Source organism: Lissotriton helveticus, chromosome 2_1 (genome assembly GCF_964261635.1).
Source record: "Lissotriton helveticus chromosome 2_1, aLisHel1.1, whole genome shotgun sequence".
NCBI lineage: Eukaryota > Metazoa > Chordata > Amphibia > Caudata > Salamandridae > Lissotriton > Lissotriton helveticus.
The window spans coordinates 980442190-980463640 of record NC_136059.1 but is presented as its reverse complement, the minus strand read 5'-3'; the positions used below and the strand labels follow the sequence as shown (position 1 = coordinate 980463640).

Sequence of the window (21451 nt, the reverse complement as noted above, 5' to 3'; positions counted from 1 at the left end):
ACATGTTTCTGGCCTTGTAATTGTTAATTTACATAAAGAGTCGGCAGTATTCCACCATGTGAACGGCGTGGCAGTGTTAACTTGTCAAAAGTATAGCCTCTGTGGCAGAAGGAAAACTGTGTCTTAGTGATGTGGCTTGTAGACAATTTGCTTACATTTTTGTGAAGCTTTTTCTTAGTAAACAAAGTGTACATCACCCTCACATTTCATTGCACAATCACAGTCGCTAATAATTGTGGATATATTTTCGCTAAACCTGCTGACCTCGTCTCCCGCTCCCCTATCCCTTCACTATTATCCCTTTCATTATGCGTCCGGTTCGTGTGGTGGTCCACTGTCTATACCAATGTAAGAGGGCATTCACTCCACTGGCACAATTGCTGTTTTCATATCACTACCATTGAAGAAGTTTCTTTGTTTCCATTTGCAGATGTTTGCAATGTAAATCACCAGAACAAGGCGGGCTACACTCCCATCATGCTCGCTGCCCTTGCAGCTGTGGAGGCTGAAAAAGACATGAAGATAGTGGAGGAGCTCTTCAGTTGTGGTGACGTGAATGCTAAGGCGAGCCAGGTCAGTAGCGTCCATTCCACATTTAAATAATAGACAATCTGCACTGTGTTCAGATTACTATATTTAAAATTGTCATTTATATTCCATAAAGCTCTTTGCCAAAGAACAACAATATACAGTTATCCTAATGTGTTTGTCATAGATTTGACCATATTTGTGTGCAGATTCTGAAATGTAATGACATTGTTTGCTTCCTGACGTGTGTTTTATGGTTCTCCCTCTGTGTGTGTGCGCGCAAACACACATATATATGTATGTATATGTGTGTATTTATGTATTTACTTACATTGATGGCACTAGAGTATTTATAGTTAGATATGACTTTCCATAGGAAAGCCATTTCTTCTTTAATAAATTCAGCACCGTTCACCGAATGGAGGACATGAAGTGGTCATTCTCCTGGAAAAGTTAGTGATATCTGGACCAGGCGCGCAACACCCATTGGAATCAAAGGGCTTCAGCCCCCAGCCAGGGCCGGCCTAAGGCATGTGCAAGCTGTGCACCTGCACAGGGCCGCCAAACCCCAGGGGCCGCCACGCCAATATATATCCTTAGATACATATTGGCGTGGCGGCCCCTGGCAGGGATTTGGCGGCCTCGGCCCCCTACCTACACTCCCTGCTCAGGGCCTCCGTGAGCCTAGAGCCGGCCCTGCCCCAGCCCCCTCCCCCGTCGTGTGTGGCAGCCCGGGCTCAGACAGCTCCTGGGCACACACACAGCCACACCCGAGCACTTCACAGGTCTTTAAAAGACCATGTGCATGTTAAAGAGGCTTTGTTGATGTTTCACCCCTTCTAAGAGCCCCTGCAGCGCCACTCTATCTACTGCTTAAAGTTTCAGCCCCCCCCCCTTAAATGTGGCTTTAGTTGCGCCTCTGATCTGGATCGTTATGTAGCGCGAGACTCCTGCAGTTCCAGAGGGGAAAAAAAATACTCGCACCCTATTGACAAATAGAGCCTTTTCTCCTGCCAGACAATGTGGTACTGCGGTTCCCAGGACCATAGCACAGTAACACATGATTTGATTCATCAGACACAACAGCTCAATATACTATTACAGTGGCCATTACAGGACTCTGTCCTGTCTCTTGAAGACGTTTTTAAAAGCGCATAATTGGGCAGGTAGGGATCCTCTGACTCCCAGCTACTTGTGTAGACACCCAAAGGAATTCCCAAGTGATAAAATTAAAAAACAAAAGTTTGGTCGCAGGTACTGCAGAACGCGTGTGCAGTGGCGTAGCTGGGGGTGGGGGGTACTAGTGGCGTAACAAAGACCGCCGCTGTGCCGGGGCGAGCTCCAATCCCCCCCCCCCCTCAGAACAGTACCCTGGAATAAGAGTTCCTGAGTAATTCCGGAGGTTTCCCCTCCCCCATGTACTTTGTAGGGGGGCCTCCTCAGGTTTCGTTATACCACTGAATGGTACCAAAGTGTCATGCAAGCTGCACTGAGTTACAATTAAAAGGAAGATAATGCAGGTTGAGTGCAGCAGGGTCTAGATGCACATGGAGGTCAGAAAGGCCCTGTTCTTCGGCCGTGCGCAGTGCGGATTGGCTGCATGCAAAGAGTTGGCTGTTGGTCCATTGAGAATATAATTGTAAAAAAGAAATCACAAATTCACTGGAAAAAATAAGGTTCAAGTTAAGTTCTAACAATGAGAACATGCAATACGACGTGAGCGAACGTTAAGTAATCCAAACAGACACTAAAATGCACTAGTTCTAGTTTAAGCAAAAAACTATAACTTCTGCCCTCATCATGCAATGCTTATGACTGCACCTATTACATCACTTTCAATGTTAAAATTATTTTTTTATAAAAAATAACGATAATGTGGGTGGTATGTTTGCACATAGATGAGTTCAGGGGCTGCATGTTTCATCAGTACCCCACAAGCATTCCATTAGTATCCTATTTGTGTGCATTCAATTGTGAAACTTCCATTCACCATACTTCTACATGCCACACATACCGACCCATTTGGTCTCTATGTTCCTATTTCTGTAGTACCTTCCTATTTAAAGCTCTATGAGGGTAAGGAGACAGGTGAATCTTGTAGTCAAACTTTCAAGGGTTTTTGCCTGGCCGTGAACCTATTTGCCGCCTTCTTCCCCCACATCCTTGTCCTCATGGAGCTCTAAGTAGGACGCTACTAAAGAAATGCGGTGCTGATGAAAGCCAACTAAAATGTCTTAGGGACATTCTGAAAGTTCTTTGGATATATATGAATTCTGCCCATTGCTTATCATTGGCTTTGTGGTTTGCAACTCACATTTGCTTGCTTTTTACTTGCTGGCTTTATTTGTATTTGGCTGTCCAGCATGGATTTGTCCCCCCCATTGTAGTGTAGTTCCTATATTTCCAATAGGCTCGGCGAATTGGAATAATATATCCTGTAGATATGACGTAAGACTTAGGTCAGTAGGTCTCTATCGAATATACTAAACTTAATTGTGAGTGCCAGCTAGGTCAGAGGTCACTAGAAACTTTCTCGAATACACAAGAAGGGATTCGTTTCTGACAACCGCATAAACATGACAACTTTGTTTCCCTAGGACTGGAAAATATCTTAAGAGTCGTAGAAACAATAGATAACTATTTTAGCCAGTCAATTGTGCATGCTTCATTTCTACAGAGTTGCAGAGAAATAGTGAGACAGGCGTTTTCAATAAAAGGTTTAGTGAACAGTCTTCTTTCTCATGCAAGAGAGGTGAACTGCTACAATCGTTAGACAGCATTCAAAGTATAATGCGTACAGCGAGAATAGTATTATAAAATAATACTGTAATAGCATTGTATGGTTTCTAAGCCATATAAAAATACATACATAAATAACACAGGCTAAAATACTTAACTGGTGCTTCTAAAATACGCCTACCCCAATGTACCTCACGCAGGTCTAGTTCGAGGGAAGAAGTAAGTATTAGTTAGCATAAGTTTTAGTTCTGCCAAGAATTGCCAAAGGTTTCTCTAGGTTCTAATCCGCTCCATACCTTAGAATGAAGGAGGTTGGTATCTCCGTCTCGGGACTGGATTTCCCAACACCCCGCAAGGGAAGTCAAACAGTGGAGCTGGATTCTCGGCAGAGGAGGACAGCTTCTTGTCAGTTCGTCAGCTGGAGAGTCGGCTTCCTTCGGCACTTGCTGTTGCGAGCTGTGTCAGGCAAGTAGGTCGTTGAACTGCACCGAACCACACCGTGCTTTGCTATAGCAAGTGAAGGTATATTTATAGCTTGAAGGTGTTTAGGAATGCCAGCTTTGACGTAAAGTCGGGCATATGAACGTCATGGATGGAACCCCTAAGGAATAGTTGTTCATGCATAATAATGAGTATCTTGGAGAAATCAATATCCAGGCTAGGGGAAGGTCCCTTCTGCTTGAGAGTCTGGTTTTCCAAGAAATCGTTGCGACGTTGATGAACGGATGGAAGTAGCCATGCCTGTATTTGGGTAGCCTGGGCTATGCCTAAATAAGGGTTTGATGTTTATGCCTATATAAGGGCAACGTGGATTGTACCTATATAAGGGCATAAATCGGGGAAAATTCATTCGGAATCTAAAACGCCATACGACGCCATGGAGCATAGCCTGCTAACCATCTGTGACTGGCTCCTTGTATTCTTTCACCAGTGCTTGCTTTCTGTGGACTTTTGTTTTTTTCTTCTTTTTGTGAGGCACTCCACAAGGGAAGGTGTGTTTTGAGTTCCCCCCCTTATATGCTAGTTCAGCGAGCAGTAAACTTGGTGCATTTCTTTGAAAAGGTTCCCTGCCTCCTAAATTTCTGCTTGACTGATTCTACATATCTTTGCGACTCCAGTTAATCAATCTTGCATGCCTGTGAGGAAAACCTTTCTCTCTACGAACTTGTTTATTTTGGCCAGTGCTCTTTACTTAACTTAAACAATCCTCTTCTTCCGTTCCACACCTATTCCAGTTGGAGCTTGGCGGTGCTGAAACAGCCCTCCCAATAACAAGCATGCTGGAGTTCAGAAATGAATGGGCAATAAACTGGCTTTTAAATATTGTTTTCTCGTCACATTTGATGTGCATTCAAAGACAGAGGTCAAATGTTCGGCTCTGTCTTCTAGGGAGCTTGTTGTTTAGTTTTCTTTCTCTGACTGCAAAGTGAGAGGACCTATAAGACAATTCTGCTGGGTATAAGAAAATAAAAAGGCTGTAGGATGTTAGATTTTTCTAGCGTACAACGAAATGTAAATGAACTGTACAAATATTTCATAATATATTAAAATTAGGAAAGCACAAATAAATAACTTTTTTTGTAATTGAAGTGTGGTGGAAACTAATATTTTAATAGGATCAAAACAAATCAATACACTAGGCGATGCCGATTCCCACACATTGGGGCCGATTAGGATGGCGGACGGAAATGGGTACTGTCCGCCATGGTGGGGGAAATTTTACTCCCGGCAGCGCCGCGGAGAAACCGCGGTTGGGATTAGGATATTCATGTCACGAAACTCCGACCGCGGCGGACGGAACACAACCAACACCGTCCGCGGTGGACGGAACACAACCAAGTCCGTCCGCGGCGGACGGAGTCCAATGAACAACCACTGCCGCGGACGGAAATGACCGCGGAAAATAAAACATGTACCGCCATCCCTGAGAATACTCCGTGGCCGCAATTAGGATAAATCCGCCCGTACAACGGAACTCACAGCCATCCACGTCCGCGGCGGAAACAATGCAACGAGAACCACAGCATCAGGGCGGAAGGCCAACACGCACAACATCCCTAGCGCCTAACAAATGTATGAAAGTGCACCGCAAGTCCTAAGCAAACATACGAACATTGACAAGGCCCCCCCCCCCAGCACAAGCCACCATGACACGTCCCAATTATCCAATAATGCACACAAGTCAACACGCCCACCTACCACCTGACTGCCAACAACCATCGAGACACGACTATAAAAAGACACCCCCACACAACCACAATCCCTTGCACCACAGCATTGCTGCCAGCAAGAGGGCCATTCGAGACACTGCTAACTCACATAAAATCACATAGAAGACACCCACCCACCACCCTACCACACAAACACCCACCACACAAATCCTACACATCACACACCACACACCTGCACCTCCCAACTCACTCAACTCACACACTGAGCACCACACACCATGGCACCCAAAAAAAACCCCAAATTCACGGAGACAGAGTTGCGGGTAATGGTAGATGAAATTATCCGTGTGGAGCCCAACATCTTCGGGGCCCAAGTCCAGCAGACGACCGTGGCGCAAAAGAACCACATGTGGGACAGGATCGTCACTCGTGTGAATGCGTCGGGGACTGTGCCGAGGACCAAGCACGACATTCAGAGGCGGTGGCATGACCTTAAGACCAGGGTCAAGGGCATCCGAGCGAAAAACCACGCCAGAGCCAATCTTACTGGCGGTGGCACACCCCCGGAGCCCATACCCTACACCGATTGGGAGGAGAAGGTGCTGGTGATACTACACCCAGAGAGCCTAGACGGCCTTGACGAAGGAGAAGAGACTGGTGAGTACAAACCAAGCACCACGATCAGCACGACATGGTCAGGCTCACACAACTGAGAAGAAACATCCCCCACGCCCCAACCCATGCACGTCGGACACCAACACACTAACATGTCCATGGCTCCCAACAGGCCCCCATGTTCACGGGGAGGGTGGTGGTGGTGGTGGCGGTGGTGGAGGGTGGGGTGTGTGAGAGGCCCAAACTACAACTCCCAACAGGCCCCCATGTGCACGGGGAGGGTGGCGGTGGTGGAGGGTGGGGTGTGTGAGAGGCCCAAACTACAACTCCCAACAGGCCCCCATGTGCACGGGGAGGGTGGCGGTGGTGGTGGAGGGTGGGGTGTGTGAGAGGCCCAAACTACAACTCCCAACAGGCCCCCATGTGCACGGGGAGGGTGGCGGTGGTGGTGGAGGGTGGGGTGTGTGAGAGGCCCAAACTACAACTCCCAACAGGCCCCCATGTGCACGGGGAGGGTGGCGGTGGTGGTGGAGGGTGGGGTGTGTGCGACAGGAAACAGAAATGTCTACAAATCAATGTAACCATGTACTGTCCACATTACTGACCTGCTCGATCTTGTCCCTCAGGTGATCGTCAACTGACTGGGGAAAGCAGTACCCGGCCGCCAGCCTCGCCTCCCACACCTACAGGACTCTCTGCCGACGACGACACAGGCAGCTCCGGGGCGGAGGATGGAGCGGGACCAAGCACGCAGCCAGGGCCATCTGGCTCACAGGGACTCCCGGGACCGACCAACGTCGCATGTGTGACTCCCGCGGCACCCGTCTCTGTGATCTGCACAGTCCCCACCACCACCAGTACCACCAGTACCACCAGTACCACCACTACCACCACTACCACGAGCACCACGACTCCTGCCGGTGCCACCCAGCATGACCCAGCGCGCAACGCTGGTCCAACGGCCCCACACACAAGCAGGGTGAGTGGGCCACAAACACAGGCAACGGGACAACTGCCAATCAGGCGACCCACACACCGCCGGTCAGAGGAGGGACAGCTACCCGAGCCAGTGGCACAGTCCCTACAAGCTCTTGCCAGGTGCCAGGCCTCATACGACCGGTCCCAGGCAAACGCTGATCGTGTTCACGAGGACTCAGTGGACAACACCAACAGCCTGCGCGAGATCTCTGGCATCCTTGGCCAGATGTTGGTGATCATGGGCCAGCAGGCAACGATGTGGAGGGAATGGGTTGCCCGGAACAACCCCCCCCCCTCCTCCACCATGTGTGTCAGCGCCACCGTCACCTCCGCCTCCCCCGTCGCCTCCGCCTCCGCCTCCACCGCCGCCACCACCACCTGAGCCCCTGGCGACGGATGTGGCCCATCACCAACCTGCCCTCCCAGCTGCCTCTGTACCACCTCCGAGACGGAGGGGGCGGCCGAGGCAGGAAGTTGCTGAGAGCAGTGTTGGAGCGCCAGGCACACGCTCCAAGAGGGGACGACCTTGACAATGCCACTGCCTGTGCCAGACATTCACCCTGCAAACCATCCTGTCCCACATAGACAATCATTGCCACTGGTCTGCTGGACTAGCCTGACACCCCCCAATGTGGTGTCAGCACGGACATTTCATCTGCCATTACCTACAACTCCAACTCCCTCCCTCCCACTTACTTGTATATATTCACCAGCACAAAAGCACAACCTGTCAATAAATTGCATTTACTCACACAATGATGTTTTGCCTCCATGTTTATTCACATGATTGCCATCAGATACAGACGTAAACAGGTACAGGGATCATAGTCGCACATGATCATGGCGCTGCGGGAGTGACCTAGAGAAAACCAGAGACAGCAAACACACGTCAGTAAAGAGATTCACACACATCACAACACAATGCACAGCAACATTACACAAACGACAACCATCACACAAGCATGGGATGGGAGCACACACATCATGGACACTCCTATGTCCAAAGACATGAAGACACACATGTGCAACCATCACAAACCACACCCAGCTGAATAACCCCATATCCACACAACACCAGAAAACATACATGAGGCATTGTCAACCGCCACTAGAGGTAGATACTCACATTCAAGGGAAGTAGCGATCAATGAGCTGGCGCCTCTGGTCCACACCTTCCTCCTCACCACTATCCTCATCAGTCGACATGGGTGGGATGGGAGGCCGAGGAACTCCTTCGTCTTCAGGGTCCAACAGCAGTTCAATGTCATTGCGTACTGCCAGGTTGTGGAGCATGCAGCAGGCAATCACGATCTTGCATACTTTTCCTGGTGAGTAAGGCAGTGCCCCTCCGGTCTTATCGAGGCACCGAAACCTAGACTTCAGCAGTCCAAAGGTACGTTCGATGACTCTCCGTGTCCTTCCATGTGCCTCATTGTACCGCATTTCACCCGCCGTCCTCGGATTACGTAGGGGACTGAGGAGCCAGGGCCGGTTTGGGTAAGCCGAGTCGCCTATGTAGGGGGATGACAGAGACAAACATCAGAACAAGATATGGTGGGTACCCCATGCAACACAGAGATCACAAGAGTCCCCACTGCACACTCACCAACAAGCCACGCTTGACCGGGTGGCAGATTTGCCATGAGTCGTGGGACATTGCTGGTTCGCATGATGTGGGCGTCATGTGCGGATCCAGGAAATCTTGCACACACATGGGAGATGATGTTGCTCGCCAGGCACACCACCTGCACGTTCAGCGAATGAAAGTGTTTCCGATTCCTGAACACTTGTTCGCGTGCCCGTGGTGGAATGAGCGCGATGTGCGTGCCATCAATTGAGCCCACAACGTGAGGTATGTGGCCCAGTGCATAGAAACCAGCTTTGACAGCTGGCAACTCTTCCGGACGTGGGAAATGTATGTACTCATCCTTGTACAGCATCATAGCTGTTAACACATCCCGAAGAACCGTGCTGAACATTGCCTGTGACATACCCCCGGCACCTCCAACTGTATACTGAAATGTGCCAGTAGCGAAGAAATGTAGTACCGCCATGACCTTTGCAGTGGGTGTAAACGAGCCAGGATACGTTCTACGTGGCTGCAGATGAGGAGCCAATTGAGCCACAAGCTCCAGCAACCGACGTCGATCCAGCCTGAATTTCCGAATCACCTCCTCGTCTACCATATCCTCCAGCTGAGTGTATGGGCGATGCACATTTGGAGCCCTCCTGTGTGGGAGAGAGATGTAACTTAGGTCAACGTACAAACGACGCATACGTGTACAACTCCATCACATGTGTACCTTACTGACATAACTCCAGTCGTCACCCTAATGTATCGTAGACACATCACAGACACTCATGCAACTGCATGCACACAAACGATAAGTTTACACACGCCATGTCATCAAGCACAAATGCCACCACCAATGATGATGTGCATACGGTAATGACATGCATGGTGACAGAACGTATAAATCACATACACGGAATGCATGTGTACCACCACCACTGTAGTCACCTCGACACAACAATAAACCGACAACAGATGCATGAATTGGCCACACAGCCGTGATGTACTGTGTAGTTGTGAAGATGTAACAACGTCTGTAGGGTCAAACCCGACGTCAACACGTACGAATGCACATCTGTTGGCCATTGTGTGCCGACCGATGTCCATTGTATGGACACACATGCTATATTGTATGACATATGACCTTTCACAATCACGCTCACATCCCTCATGACGCAACTGCACACAACACATCACGGTGCAGCGTCTGACAAGATCACATATTTGGCGCCGCCATGGCGGTGCTCAACTTCCGCTACTTCCCAAAGGCAGAATGCGGCCTGCGTCCCTCTTCCCATTGGCTGCATGTGCAGGGACCGTGACGGGCACACATCGGCAACCGCACGTGCAAGCTTCAGGCACGGATGCTTCAGTTGCAACAATGTACTATCACTGGCGCCTCCATGGCGGGGCACGTACACAGCGGGGGAGGTGCAGGCCTATACACCCTGCAGATGTACTCAATGGACATGCCAGTTCATGACCCCCCTTACAGTCACCTTGCATCATCCACCGTACACCGGCCGGAGCGGCCGGCCCATGAACAACCGCCGTGCACGGCCATGAACACAACCGCCATGGCCGTGCCCGGCCATGAACAACCGCCGTGCCCGGCCATGAACACAACCGCCATGGCCGTGCCCGGCCATGAACAACCGCCGTGCCCGGCCATGAACACAACCGCCATGGCCGTGCCCGGCCATGAACAACCGCCGTGCCCGGCCATGAACAACCGCCGGTCCCGGCCATGGCGGTTGTGTTCATGGCCGGGCACGGCGGATGTTCATGGGCCGGCCGCTCCGGCCGGTGTACGGTGGATGATGCAAGGTGACTGTAAGGGGGGTCATGAACTGGCATGTCCATTGAGTACATCTGCAGGGTGTATAGGCCTGCACCTCCCCCGCTGTGTACGTGCCCCGCCATGGAGGCGCCAGTGATAGTACATTGTTGCAACTGAAGCATCCGTGCCTGAAGCTTGCACGTGCGGTTGCCGATGTGTGCCCGTCACGGTCCCTGCACATGCAGCCAATGGGAAGAGGGACGCTGGCCGCATACGGCCAATCGCAAGTAGCGGAAGCTGTGCACCGCAACAACAGGGCCAGTCATTGGCCCATTTCACGATCACGCTCCCAGGGCTGACCAATTGCTGGCGACGTATGCCACTGACACGTGCTGAGGGCCCTATATATGTGTCTTGGCCAACATGAAACTTCCTACCCTGGGGACCAGTGCTGCCTGTGACCATCACCTCGACCTGCTGCTGCTGCTGAGCTGACCACCGACTGCTGCCTGTGACCATCACCTCGACCTGCTGCTGCTGCTGAGCTGACCACCGACTGCTGCTCTAGTGCCATACTCCGTGATCTTGCCATGTCGAGAGGCAAAGAGATCCGGTCTCGACCCTTCACCGCCGCGGAGCTTGATGTCCTCGTGGACGGTGTACTCCGCAACTATGGACGCCTCTACGGCGCACCGGGACGGGTGGTAAGTGCAGTGTGGGACATGTTGGTGTGCATGAGGGGGCCAAATGATCAGGCCTATTTATATCTTAGCTGTGTAGTGTGGGCTAGACATATGTTCCTGATTGTGCATGGCTGCTGACAGTAACGTCTTGCCCCTATGTGTGTGACAGGCCACCTGTCCACTGACTTAAACCCTTTTGTCTCCCATCATGGTAGGTCAAGCTGCACCTTCGCAAGGACCTGTGGAGGACCATAGCACGGGAAGTACGGGCATTGGGGGTGTGCAACAGACGACATACACACTGCCACAAACGCTGGGACGACATTTCCAGGCTGAGCAAGAATGTAGCGGAAGTAACACTGGGCCTGATTCCAAGGACGCCCCGTCTGGCCCGACGCTCCATGACCCCTCTCATGCACCGTATCATTGCAGTGACGCATCCTGAACTGGCCGAACGTCTGAGTGCCGATCAACAGCAAACTAGCGGTGAGCATACTGTCTGTGTAGGAAACTTGTGAGTGCTATGCATGTATTGGTGCACAGACACACCATTGAGTTCCGTGTTGCGTATGTATGCCTGTGATGGCATTTTGGTCCCATTGGGTGGTACTCATTTGACATCCAGGTCCGCCATGTTGACACGCCACTTGCTTAGTAGTTGAGTGTTAAAGCACATCCCCTAGTGGTCCATGTCCCCATGGCAGAAAATGTGAGGATGACTGGTAGGGGTGGGCCATGTGCAGGCTGAGGGCTCATGAACCTTTGTCTGCTATGTGATTTGGCTATCCTGTTCCTTCTGTACGTGAGTGTGCCCATGACTCACACATCTTTTCTGTGCATTTCAGCTTTGACAGAGGACACTCAGCCACAGACGGTGGAGAGTAGCCGAGGAAATGAGTCCGGCTCAGACTTCGCACACACGCAGACTGACACGGAGGAGGCCAGCGCCGGAGAGGGGGACAGGACCGTCCCTGAGGACTCGCATGTGGAGACACCATCGTCCTCCTCGTCGGACACTCTTGGTGAGCCTGCACTGTTGTCACAGACTGGGAGTGGGCACTCATCACCTTCTGTCGGAAGACAGCACACAGGGCCCACACTTCCGCCAACTGCACCATGTATTGTTCGTGGCCGAAGGAGTAGGGGGAGCAGAGTGGCGTTCGGTGCAGGCACCGCTGCCCCTGCCACGGTGAGCCAAAATGCACTGTGTGCTGAGGCCGTTGATCTGCTGCGACAGCTGTGTGTGGGTCAGACCAATATGACAAATGCTTTCCAGGATCATGATAGGAAGTTGGGGCAGGTGGTGGCATTCATGGAAGGGATGCATGGCGATCTTGCAGGTCTACACAGGACAGTGCAGTCATTGGCAAGCAGTGTGTCGTCTGCAATAGTACAGTCGAATGAACAGGGTGCTACTTCTGTTTCCCCATCTACACCGCTGGATGTCTCAGGGGGTAGTGATTATTCAGAGCAGGACTCAAATACAGGTTATTGCACTAGAAGCAGCGTCAGACAGCACGTCAGGGCACGCAGGGCACAGACCCCATCCCCTAGATCAGCTAAATCTGTTCACGTAGACGACGTCAGATGCACTGGAGTACACACACAGGATCCACAAGTGTTGTTGGGGGACATGCCTTCCGGAGCTACACAGGCATTCAACACGAAAGGTACTCCGAAGGCAAGGGATACTCACATGTCCATGGACTGTTCCTTGGACAAGGCCAGTCAGAAGACAAAGGCACCTACTAAGAGCAGGGAGACTCCCAAGAGCAGGCCCACATCAGTGGATAGGAACACTCCCAAGGACAGTGAGAAGACTAAGGCACCTACTAAGAGCAGGGAGACTCCCAAGAGCAGGCCCACATCAGTGGATAGGAACACTCCCAAGGACAGTGAGAAGACTAAGGCACCTACTGAGAGCAGGGAGACCCCCAAGAGCAGGCCCACAGCAGTGGATAGGAACACTCCCAAGGACAGTGAGAAGACTAAGGCACCTACTAAGAGCAGGGAGACTCCCAAGAGCAGGCCCACAGCAGTGGATAGGAACACTCCCAAGGGCAGCGACACACACAGGGAGCAGGTGTCTGCTGGAGGCAGGTGCACCACAGACGACAAGTCTGCTGGCAGGAACAGGGCGGCGAGCAGGGCACAGGCTACATCCAGAGACAACACTCCACCTAAGGATAAGGCACATCCTACGGACAAGGCATCTAGCATGGACAATGGCGCAATCAAGGACAGGCATACTTCACCCCTGGCTGCACTGAGGCTGATGTTTTCTACTAAACGCCAAACTGATGTCTCCGCGGCGGAGTCCCCCCATACCTCCACTCCCATCCAGGCCAGTCAGAAGCAGAGGAGGGTGTCCCCTGTTGTTGCATCCCCCATTACACATCATTCCGAGTCCAGGCGGCAGGCACAGAGCAAACGACAAGCAGGCTCCAGCACGTCCCCCGAAACCAGATCCCCGGCAGCAGTTGCTCCACCTATACTGGGTGGTGATTCTTTGGAGTCCCCACCACTTGGCAGTCCTGTCCTGTCCAGGGTGCACTCACACCTCCCTAAGAAACGCAGACACACACCATTGACACCTGCAAACCCCGATTTGGCTCTAGGTGAGCTATCCCCAGCTCCCAGGCCCACCCTGCCTCCTGGCCCATACAGCCCTGTGGCTCATCATTTCAGTTGTCCCAGTGGCGCCGGTGCAGTTGACTCTCATGTATCAGATGGTGGCACAGTGTCAGTTGTGCCCTCTCCTGTTGCAGGTCCTGGCAGTGTATCTGGGTCTATGGCTCACGTGTCAGTTAGAAGATCTGTGGCTGTGTTGCACACTCCTGTTTCTGGTGCTGGCAGTCTGTCTGGGTCAGTGGCTCACGTGTCAGTGACTACATCTGTGGCTGTGTCTCACACTCCTGTTGCTGGTGCTGCCAGTGTGTCTGGGTCCGTGGCCCATGTGTGTGTCACTCGGGCTGTGGCTGTGTCTCACACTCCTGTTGCTGGTGCTGCCAGTGTGTCTGGGTCCGTGGCCCATGTGTGTGTCACTCGGGCTGTGGCTGTGTCTCACACTCCTGTTGCTGGTGCTGCCAGTGTGTCTGGGTCCGTGGCCCATGTGTGTGTCACTCGGGCTGTGGCTGTGTCTCACACTCCTGTTGCTGGTGCTGCCAGTGTGTCTGGGTCCGTGGCCCATGTGTGTGTCACTCGGGCTGTGGCTGTGTCTCACACTCCTGTTGCTGGTGCTGCCAGTGTGTCCGAGGCAGGTAGTTCACGCAGTCCCCCCTGATTCTGTGATGTGACGTGCTGTACACTTCACTCAAATGTTAATTCACATGGTGTGTCCATTGAGAACTGCGTGGCACTCTTGTGGTCCCTGTGACGGGTTGGTAGGGACACGTAGTTGTGCTGCCTCTGATGTACCTGCTCTGTAATGCACAATGCCCTGTTGATGCTCTGATACTGCATACTGGCCTCTCGTTACCTGCCTCTGATGTACCTGCTCTGTAATGCACAATGCCCTGTTGATGCTCTGATACTGGCCTCTCGTTACCTGCCTCTGATGTACCTGCTCTGTAATGCACAATGCCCTGTTGATGCTCTGATACTGCATGCTGCCCTCTCGTTACCTGCCTCTGATGTACCTGCTCTGTTGGCCACACTGCCCTGTTGCTGTTCTGATACTGCATTCTGCCCTCTCATGTGCTGCCAGTGATGTGACTGTTCTGTGCAATGGACTGTTGATGCACTTGGCCCCTCTCACGTGCTGCCTCTGATGGAGCTGTTCTGTGCAATGGACTGTTGATGCACTTGGCCCCTCTCACGTGCTGCCTCTGATGGAGCTGTTCTGTGCAATGGACTGTTGATGCACTTGGCCCCTCTCACGTGCTGCCTCTGATGGAGCTGTTCTGTGCAATGGACTGTTGATGCACTTAGCCCCTCTCACGTGCTGCCTCTGATGTACCTGCTCTGTTGGCCACACTGCCCTGTTGCTGTTCTGATACTGCATTCTGCCCTCTCATGTGCTGCCAGTGATGTGACTGTTCTGTGCAATGGACTGTTGATGCACTTGGCCCCTCTCACGTGCTGCCTCTGATGGAGCTGTTCTGTGCAATGGACTGTTGATGCACTTGGCCCCTCTCACGTGCTGCCTCTGATGGAGCTGTTCTGTGCAATGGACTGTTGATGCACTTAGCCCCTCTCACGTGCTGCCTCTGATGTACCTGCTCTGTACTCTACAATGCCCTGTTGATGCTCTGATACTGCATACTGCCCTCTCGTTACCTGCCTATGATGTACCTGCTCTGTACTCTACAATGCCCTGTTGATGCTCTGATACTGCATACTGCCCTCTCGTTACCTGCCTATGATGTACCTGCTCTGTACTCTACAATGCCCTGTTGATGCTCTGATACTGCATACTGCCCTCTCGTTACCTGCCTATGATGTACCTGCTCTGTACTCTACAATGCCCTGTTGATGCTCTGATACTGCATACTGGCCTCTCGTTACCTGCCTATGATGTACCTGCTCTGTAATGCACAATGCCCTGTTGATGCTCTGATACTGCATGCTGCCCTCTCGTTACCTGCCTCTGATGTACCTGCTCTGTAATGCACAATGCCCTGTTGATGCTCTGATACTGCATGCTGCCCTCTCGTTACCTGCTATGTTGTACCTGCTCTGGTGCCCACTTTGCCCATGTTCACGCATACACTGTGATTTGACCCCTATTATTTGACAATAAAGGTAGTCTATCAAGTCTCGTGGTCTGTCGTTGTCATTCCTGCTTGCGTCCTGCTAATGTGTATTCGTATATGCTTCTCATCAGTGGTTTCGGTAACATGACACTCCCCCTCCCTACGTCACGTCCCTTGCTGGTATTCCCCTCCAGACAGCCAATGGTTTGTACCTTACCTGCGTCGTCGTCCATAGTAGGCCATGACTAGGACGTGGTGGATCGCGAAGAGCATCGGGAAAGCGTGTAGCGCCGGGTCCATGGTGGTGGTCAGCTTGCGGTGGGTATCTCGGCTGTGTCACCTATGTTCGCTGTGGGGATTCCGCCGTGTTAAGACAGGTTGTTTTTCCGCAGCGGTTTTATGTGTGTTTTCCGCCATCTTGATTTGGGGGACGGTCTTCGACGTCAGTGCGTACGGCGGAGCGTTTGGATGTGTTCCGTCCGCCGCGTGGTCGTGTGTAGTTGGCCGGCGGAGCGTGTTTTTCCGTCGCGGACGGAAATTTGACACGTTTTCCTATCCTGATATGGCGGACGGAGTATCCGCGGCAGGCGGACACGGAAAAGGCTTTTTCCGCCTACTCCAGGGCCGCGGTGGCTCTTCCGTCCGCCATCCTGATCGACCCCATAGTGTGCTGAAGTTTTGAGAGTAAAACTGTGTGTTTTTTCAAATGAAATGGTGATTTCAATTGAACATGTGTTTGCTGTAATGGCAGTGTGCTACCACACCATGCATACCCCAGTCTATGCAGCACCACTCTGACACTCTACGCCTCTCCACAACACTTAACTCCCCTCTACAACGATGTACCCCCACTTCAACACTCTGTCACTGTACTCCATTCTGTGCCACTCTATGCCGCTACACTTGACTCCACTCTATGCCCATTCTACAATACTGTACTCTACACCACTCTACGCCCCTCCAGTCTACATCACTTTACTCCAATCTTCCCCACTCCATTGTACACCTCTCCACAGCACTCTACTCCACTCTGACACTCCACTTTACACCACTACACCACACTCTCCTTCACTCTACAACAATATATGCATACACTCCATTCTATGTCATTCTACTTGACGCCACTCTACTACTCTACACACTACTGCACTCCACTCTACACCACTCCACTGTACTGTACTCCAATCTACGCCACTTCACTTTACTCTATGCCACTCTAATCTATGATGCTACTCTGTTGCCCTACTCCACTCTGGTCTTCGGCACTCTATTCTACGACAGTCTACACCACTCTATTCAACGACACTGTATGCCACTGCACTCTCCTATACTACTCCATACTCTGCAACACTATGCCACTCTACACGACTTCACTCCACCCAACTCCCATCTCCTTTATGCCACTTTACGCCACTCTACACAATTCCAATCTGACACGACTCCACTTTACACCTCTCCTCTCTATGAAACTCTACTCTGATTCTCTGTGCCCCTGCAGTCTACCCCCTCTACACAGCTTCACTCGACAACACTCCTCTGTACTTTACAACACTCTACTCCACTTTATGCCACTCTGCTTCATTCCACTCTGACAGTCCTCCACTCTAAGACACTCTACACCATTCTGTCACTTCAGTCGATACCACTCAACACTACTTTACGCTTTTCCATTCTATACCACCCTACTCTACTCTACAGCACTCCACTCAAGGACACTCTGACACTCAATTGTATTACACTGTACTCTATTCCAGTCTACTACTACTCTACTCTATGCTACTTCACTCTACGCTACTTCACTTTCTGGCACTCTACTCCATTCTGTGTCACTCCACTCTACACTACGCCACTCCGTCATGCCACTCTCCTCTATGCCACTAACTTTTAGCCAGGCTGGACAGCACCCACACTGGTGTACAACATGGCTAAAATACATTAGCAAAGTCAATAGCTCTCGTATAGGTGATACCTATTGGCTTTGCCAATGCTTGTTGGTGGAAAACAAGTGCTGGCTATTTACTTTGCACTTAATTGTGTTTTTTGATCTTCCTATTGAGAAAGGAATTCTGATGTGGTTCTGGGTGGGAAGTCAACTATGACTACAATAAATAGGTAAATTAGCTGTTTACCTATGCTTTCTTTTAAATATATTTTCATGAGTGACTTACGTACTTCTATTGCATGTATTCCTGACATCTTGACTTTTCTTGACAGGCCGGACAGACTGCTCTCATGCTTGCGGTGAGCCATGGCAGGATTGATATGGTAAAGGCCCTGTTGGCTTGTGGCGCAGATGTTAATATCCAGGATGATGAGGGGTCTACTGCATTGATGTGTGCCAGTGAACATGGACATGTGGAGATTGTAAAGCTTCTGCTGGCTCAGCAAGGGTGTAATGCTGCTCTGTCAGACAATGTGAGTGTCTATGATAACGAAACATCGTACGCCAAACCATCCTTTTCTTTTAAGATGTATGTTGTCCAGATTTGTAAACGTTTCATAGAAATGTGATTTTATTACCCTTCAAAGTGAAATGCAATTACATTAGCTAGATGCCATACAGGACAACCTCCGTTTTTTTGTTTTGTTTTTTAACTTGTTTATATTTGCAACCATTGTGAGCTATTAACTCTATACCCTCGGAGGATTACATTTCGAAATTGTACATGTCTATATGTTAAATATATCTACAATCCATAGCTTTTATTTTGCTTCAGCTTCAAGAAATTATTTTCAACATATGGAGGGATGTTAAAAACTTGAGACCATTTTACCAGTTCGCTGCTTGGGTAATCTCTATTCTGCAAGGAAGGAGCATAAACCATTACATATTAGCATTTAGCCCCTGTTTATAGTTTTGTGAGATTGTCAAGTACAATGAAATAATTGTCAGCCCTTTGCCCCTCCTCTCATCATCCCCTTTAATGCCCAAAGCTTGACGGAGGGGGGTTGTAGTGTAGTTCCTATTATCCCAATAGGCTCTGCGCATTGGAATAATACCTTCAATAGTATAGGCCTAGACCAGACGTTAACTAGGTCTACTACTGTCGATATTAGACTTAAAGTTTTGGGTTTGCCAGCTAGCTCAGAGTTCACTAGAAACTTTCTCGAATAGGCAAGGAGGAGTTGAACCTCCCTGGATAGACAAGAAGGGATTTAGTTTCTGACAACCATAGAACATGACAACTTTGCTCTCCCCTAATCAAGAGTGTATCTCGAGAGTCGTGTGAAAACAAAAGGCAATTTATTTTACTCAGTCAGTACGTGCATTCTTAGTCTCATCAGATTGTAGAGAAAAGGAAGAGACGGGCGTGTTCAATAAAAGATGTTATTTATTGATCAGTCCCTTTTCTCGTACAAGAGAAATGGATCGATATTATTGCAATACTTATGGTTAAGTAAAGTGCATACATTAAGAGCAGAAGTATAAAATAATACTGTAAAAACATTGATATGGTTTCTAAGCCATATGAAGGTTTAAAATGAATAAAATATATACATACACATATACATTTGACTAATCGTACTCAACTGGTGTTTCTAACTACGCCTACCCCGTGTACCTGACCTAAGTCTAATGCGTGGGCGGGAATAGAAAGTTACAGTTTAAGTTAAGTTTGTTTTGCCAAGTGACTGACTAAAGAATTCTCTGTGAGGGGTTATTCAGTTCTGTACCTGGAATCTAGGATGGATGAGGGATGGTATCTCTCGTCTCTGGTCTCGATATTCCAGGCTGCCTGCGAGGGCTACCCGGAAGCGCCGGAGCTGGATTTCTCGGCAGGAGAAAGCAGCGTCTCGTTCTCAGCGCGTCAGGAGAGGCGGGGCTGCGCCAGCGGGGTCTGCTCTGCTCTGGGCTTCGGCAAGTCTGGCTGCTCCGATCTCGTCACCACCGCGTGTGTTTGCATAGGGCAATATTGGTAATATTTATACCTTTAAGGTGCCGAGATTGACGTAAGGATGGACATAGATACGTCAATAAGGATGTCATACGACCAGGTCGTTAGCACATTCTTTTGCTGAAGTTCTCGGTGAAATCAAAACAATGGCCGCAGGGTTTTTCCCAAGGTGTCATAGGTTTGATTTGTTTTGAGAACTCCGTATGCCTTATCAGGGGCTGGAGGAATATCGCTTGTCTAATTAGATGGCAAGCGTTATGACCTAATCAGATAACACGCTCCTGTGCCGTAGTGTGGCTTTATCAGATAACGGTTCCTGCATCATGGGGGTTTTCTGCCTCATGGGATGGCTGCTAGTTAACTTGTTAGTTTGTTAACCAGAATAGGGTCAGGAATAGGGGGATCGATACAGAACCTATAGGAATACATCACACCCACTCCACGCTAACTATGGACATATTTACTAATCTATGCATAGTAAAACATACTGTAGAGTATCGTGTATACCGTACCACCCCAAAATACATAAATGTATTTCGAAATTATCAAATATACGGAAAAAAAGCATTTATATGTATTGTATGCACTCAAGCTGTGAAATAATGCTAAAGTAATCACGCATTTGTATACATTATTGCTAAATGGTATATGAGAATTTACACATGAAATGGCTCTTAATACAGAAAAAAAGTTTCGAGACCATTCCATCACAGAATAAAATAATTATGAACATACCAGCGGGCAGCTAATGTCCATAAGCTATCTAAAAGTAGAAATCTTAGTTCTCTAAGAATAGTTCTTACTTTAAGCAGAAGATAGTGTCCCGAAAAATATGCAAAAATATTTTGGGGCTGTTGAAAATTTTTTGCTGTCCGTGAACTGGAGGGAAAATTGTTCATGGTATTTTGCTATTCTAGTTGAAGGCCAAATTCAGGGAACGCCGCGTACGAGCTTGCTCAAAAGTCTCTATTTCTGCTCTGGTGAGAACATCATATCATTCAGACTCTCGAAAAAGTTGTCAACAGCTTCCTGGGAGAGTTCCACTAACTCGGAAAAAGGTGTAACCATGCATTCGTGCGCATGATTGTCTCCATTGACATTTTGATTTGGATTGCTCACAGAAGGTCGTACCTGATCGATGCTGCTTTCATTTTGAACCTCACTACCCCTTAATCGTAGTGGTGAAGCTTCCACGAATGCCGTCATCAGGATTGGTAGCCGTTGAGGGCAGCACAAAGCATGAGCCTTTGTTGGACTCAACAATGTTTCTGCATCCATTGGCGCATCCGATTGTAGCGTCAGACAGGTGTCTAACACGCATTCTTCTCCGCATAGCAGGCACCTTAATACAGGTAAAACACATCGTTGCCACATTGGTCGAAATGATAGAAACCAAGTCATGTTCAGGTCTCTAAGACGGGATAGTCCCAGGATTTTTGATATCCGGTCCCGGTATCCAATGGCTAGGATTGTTTCTTCCCTTGTCGCAGGTGTTTTGTCTGTGACATGGTTTGCCATAACGAAATATAAGGACTAAGAATAGGATTCCTGCAATTAGTCCTAAAATGAGGGGAAGTCCGCCAAAAATCGAATGGACGAAATCTGGAAAAATACCCAGTATGGCTTTGAATGGTGTTAATGCCATCGAAAATACTGTCTTAAATACTTTTGAGACTCCACTGGTATCAGAAATATTTAAGATTTCATTCAGGATTTCTGCGAAATGTATGGGGGAATTAGTCGATAACAATGAATGTATCTCTGCAGTCGTCCTTGCGACTAGGAGATCATACG

General features: G+C 49.7%; 1 protein-coding gene across 7 annotated transcripts in view; it reads left to right on the top strand.

Moving 5' to 3' along the window:
* KANK1 (KN motif and ankyrin repeat domains 1) overlaps nt 1-21451 on the top strand; it is an 835542-nt gene that overhangs the window by 775281 nt on the left and 38810 nt on the right. For all 7 annotated transcript variants that reach the window (XM_078675726.1, XM_078675725.1, XM_078675727.1 and 4 more), the window contains 2 exons: nt 431-573; nt 17976-18176. In XM_078675726.1, coding sequence (XP_078531852.1) covers nt 431-573; nt 17976-18176 — 344 coding nt within the window. The remainder of the gene's footprint in view (nt 1-430; nt 574-17975; nt 18177-21451) is intronic.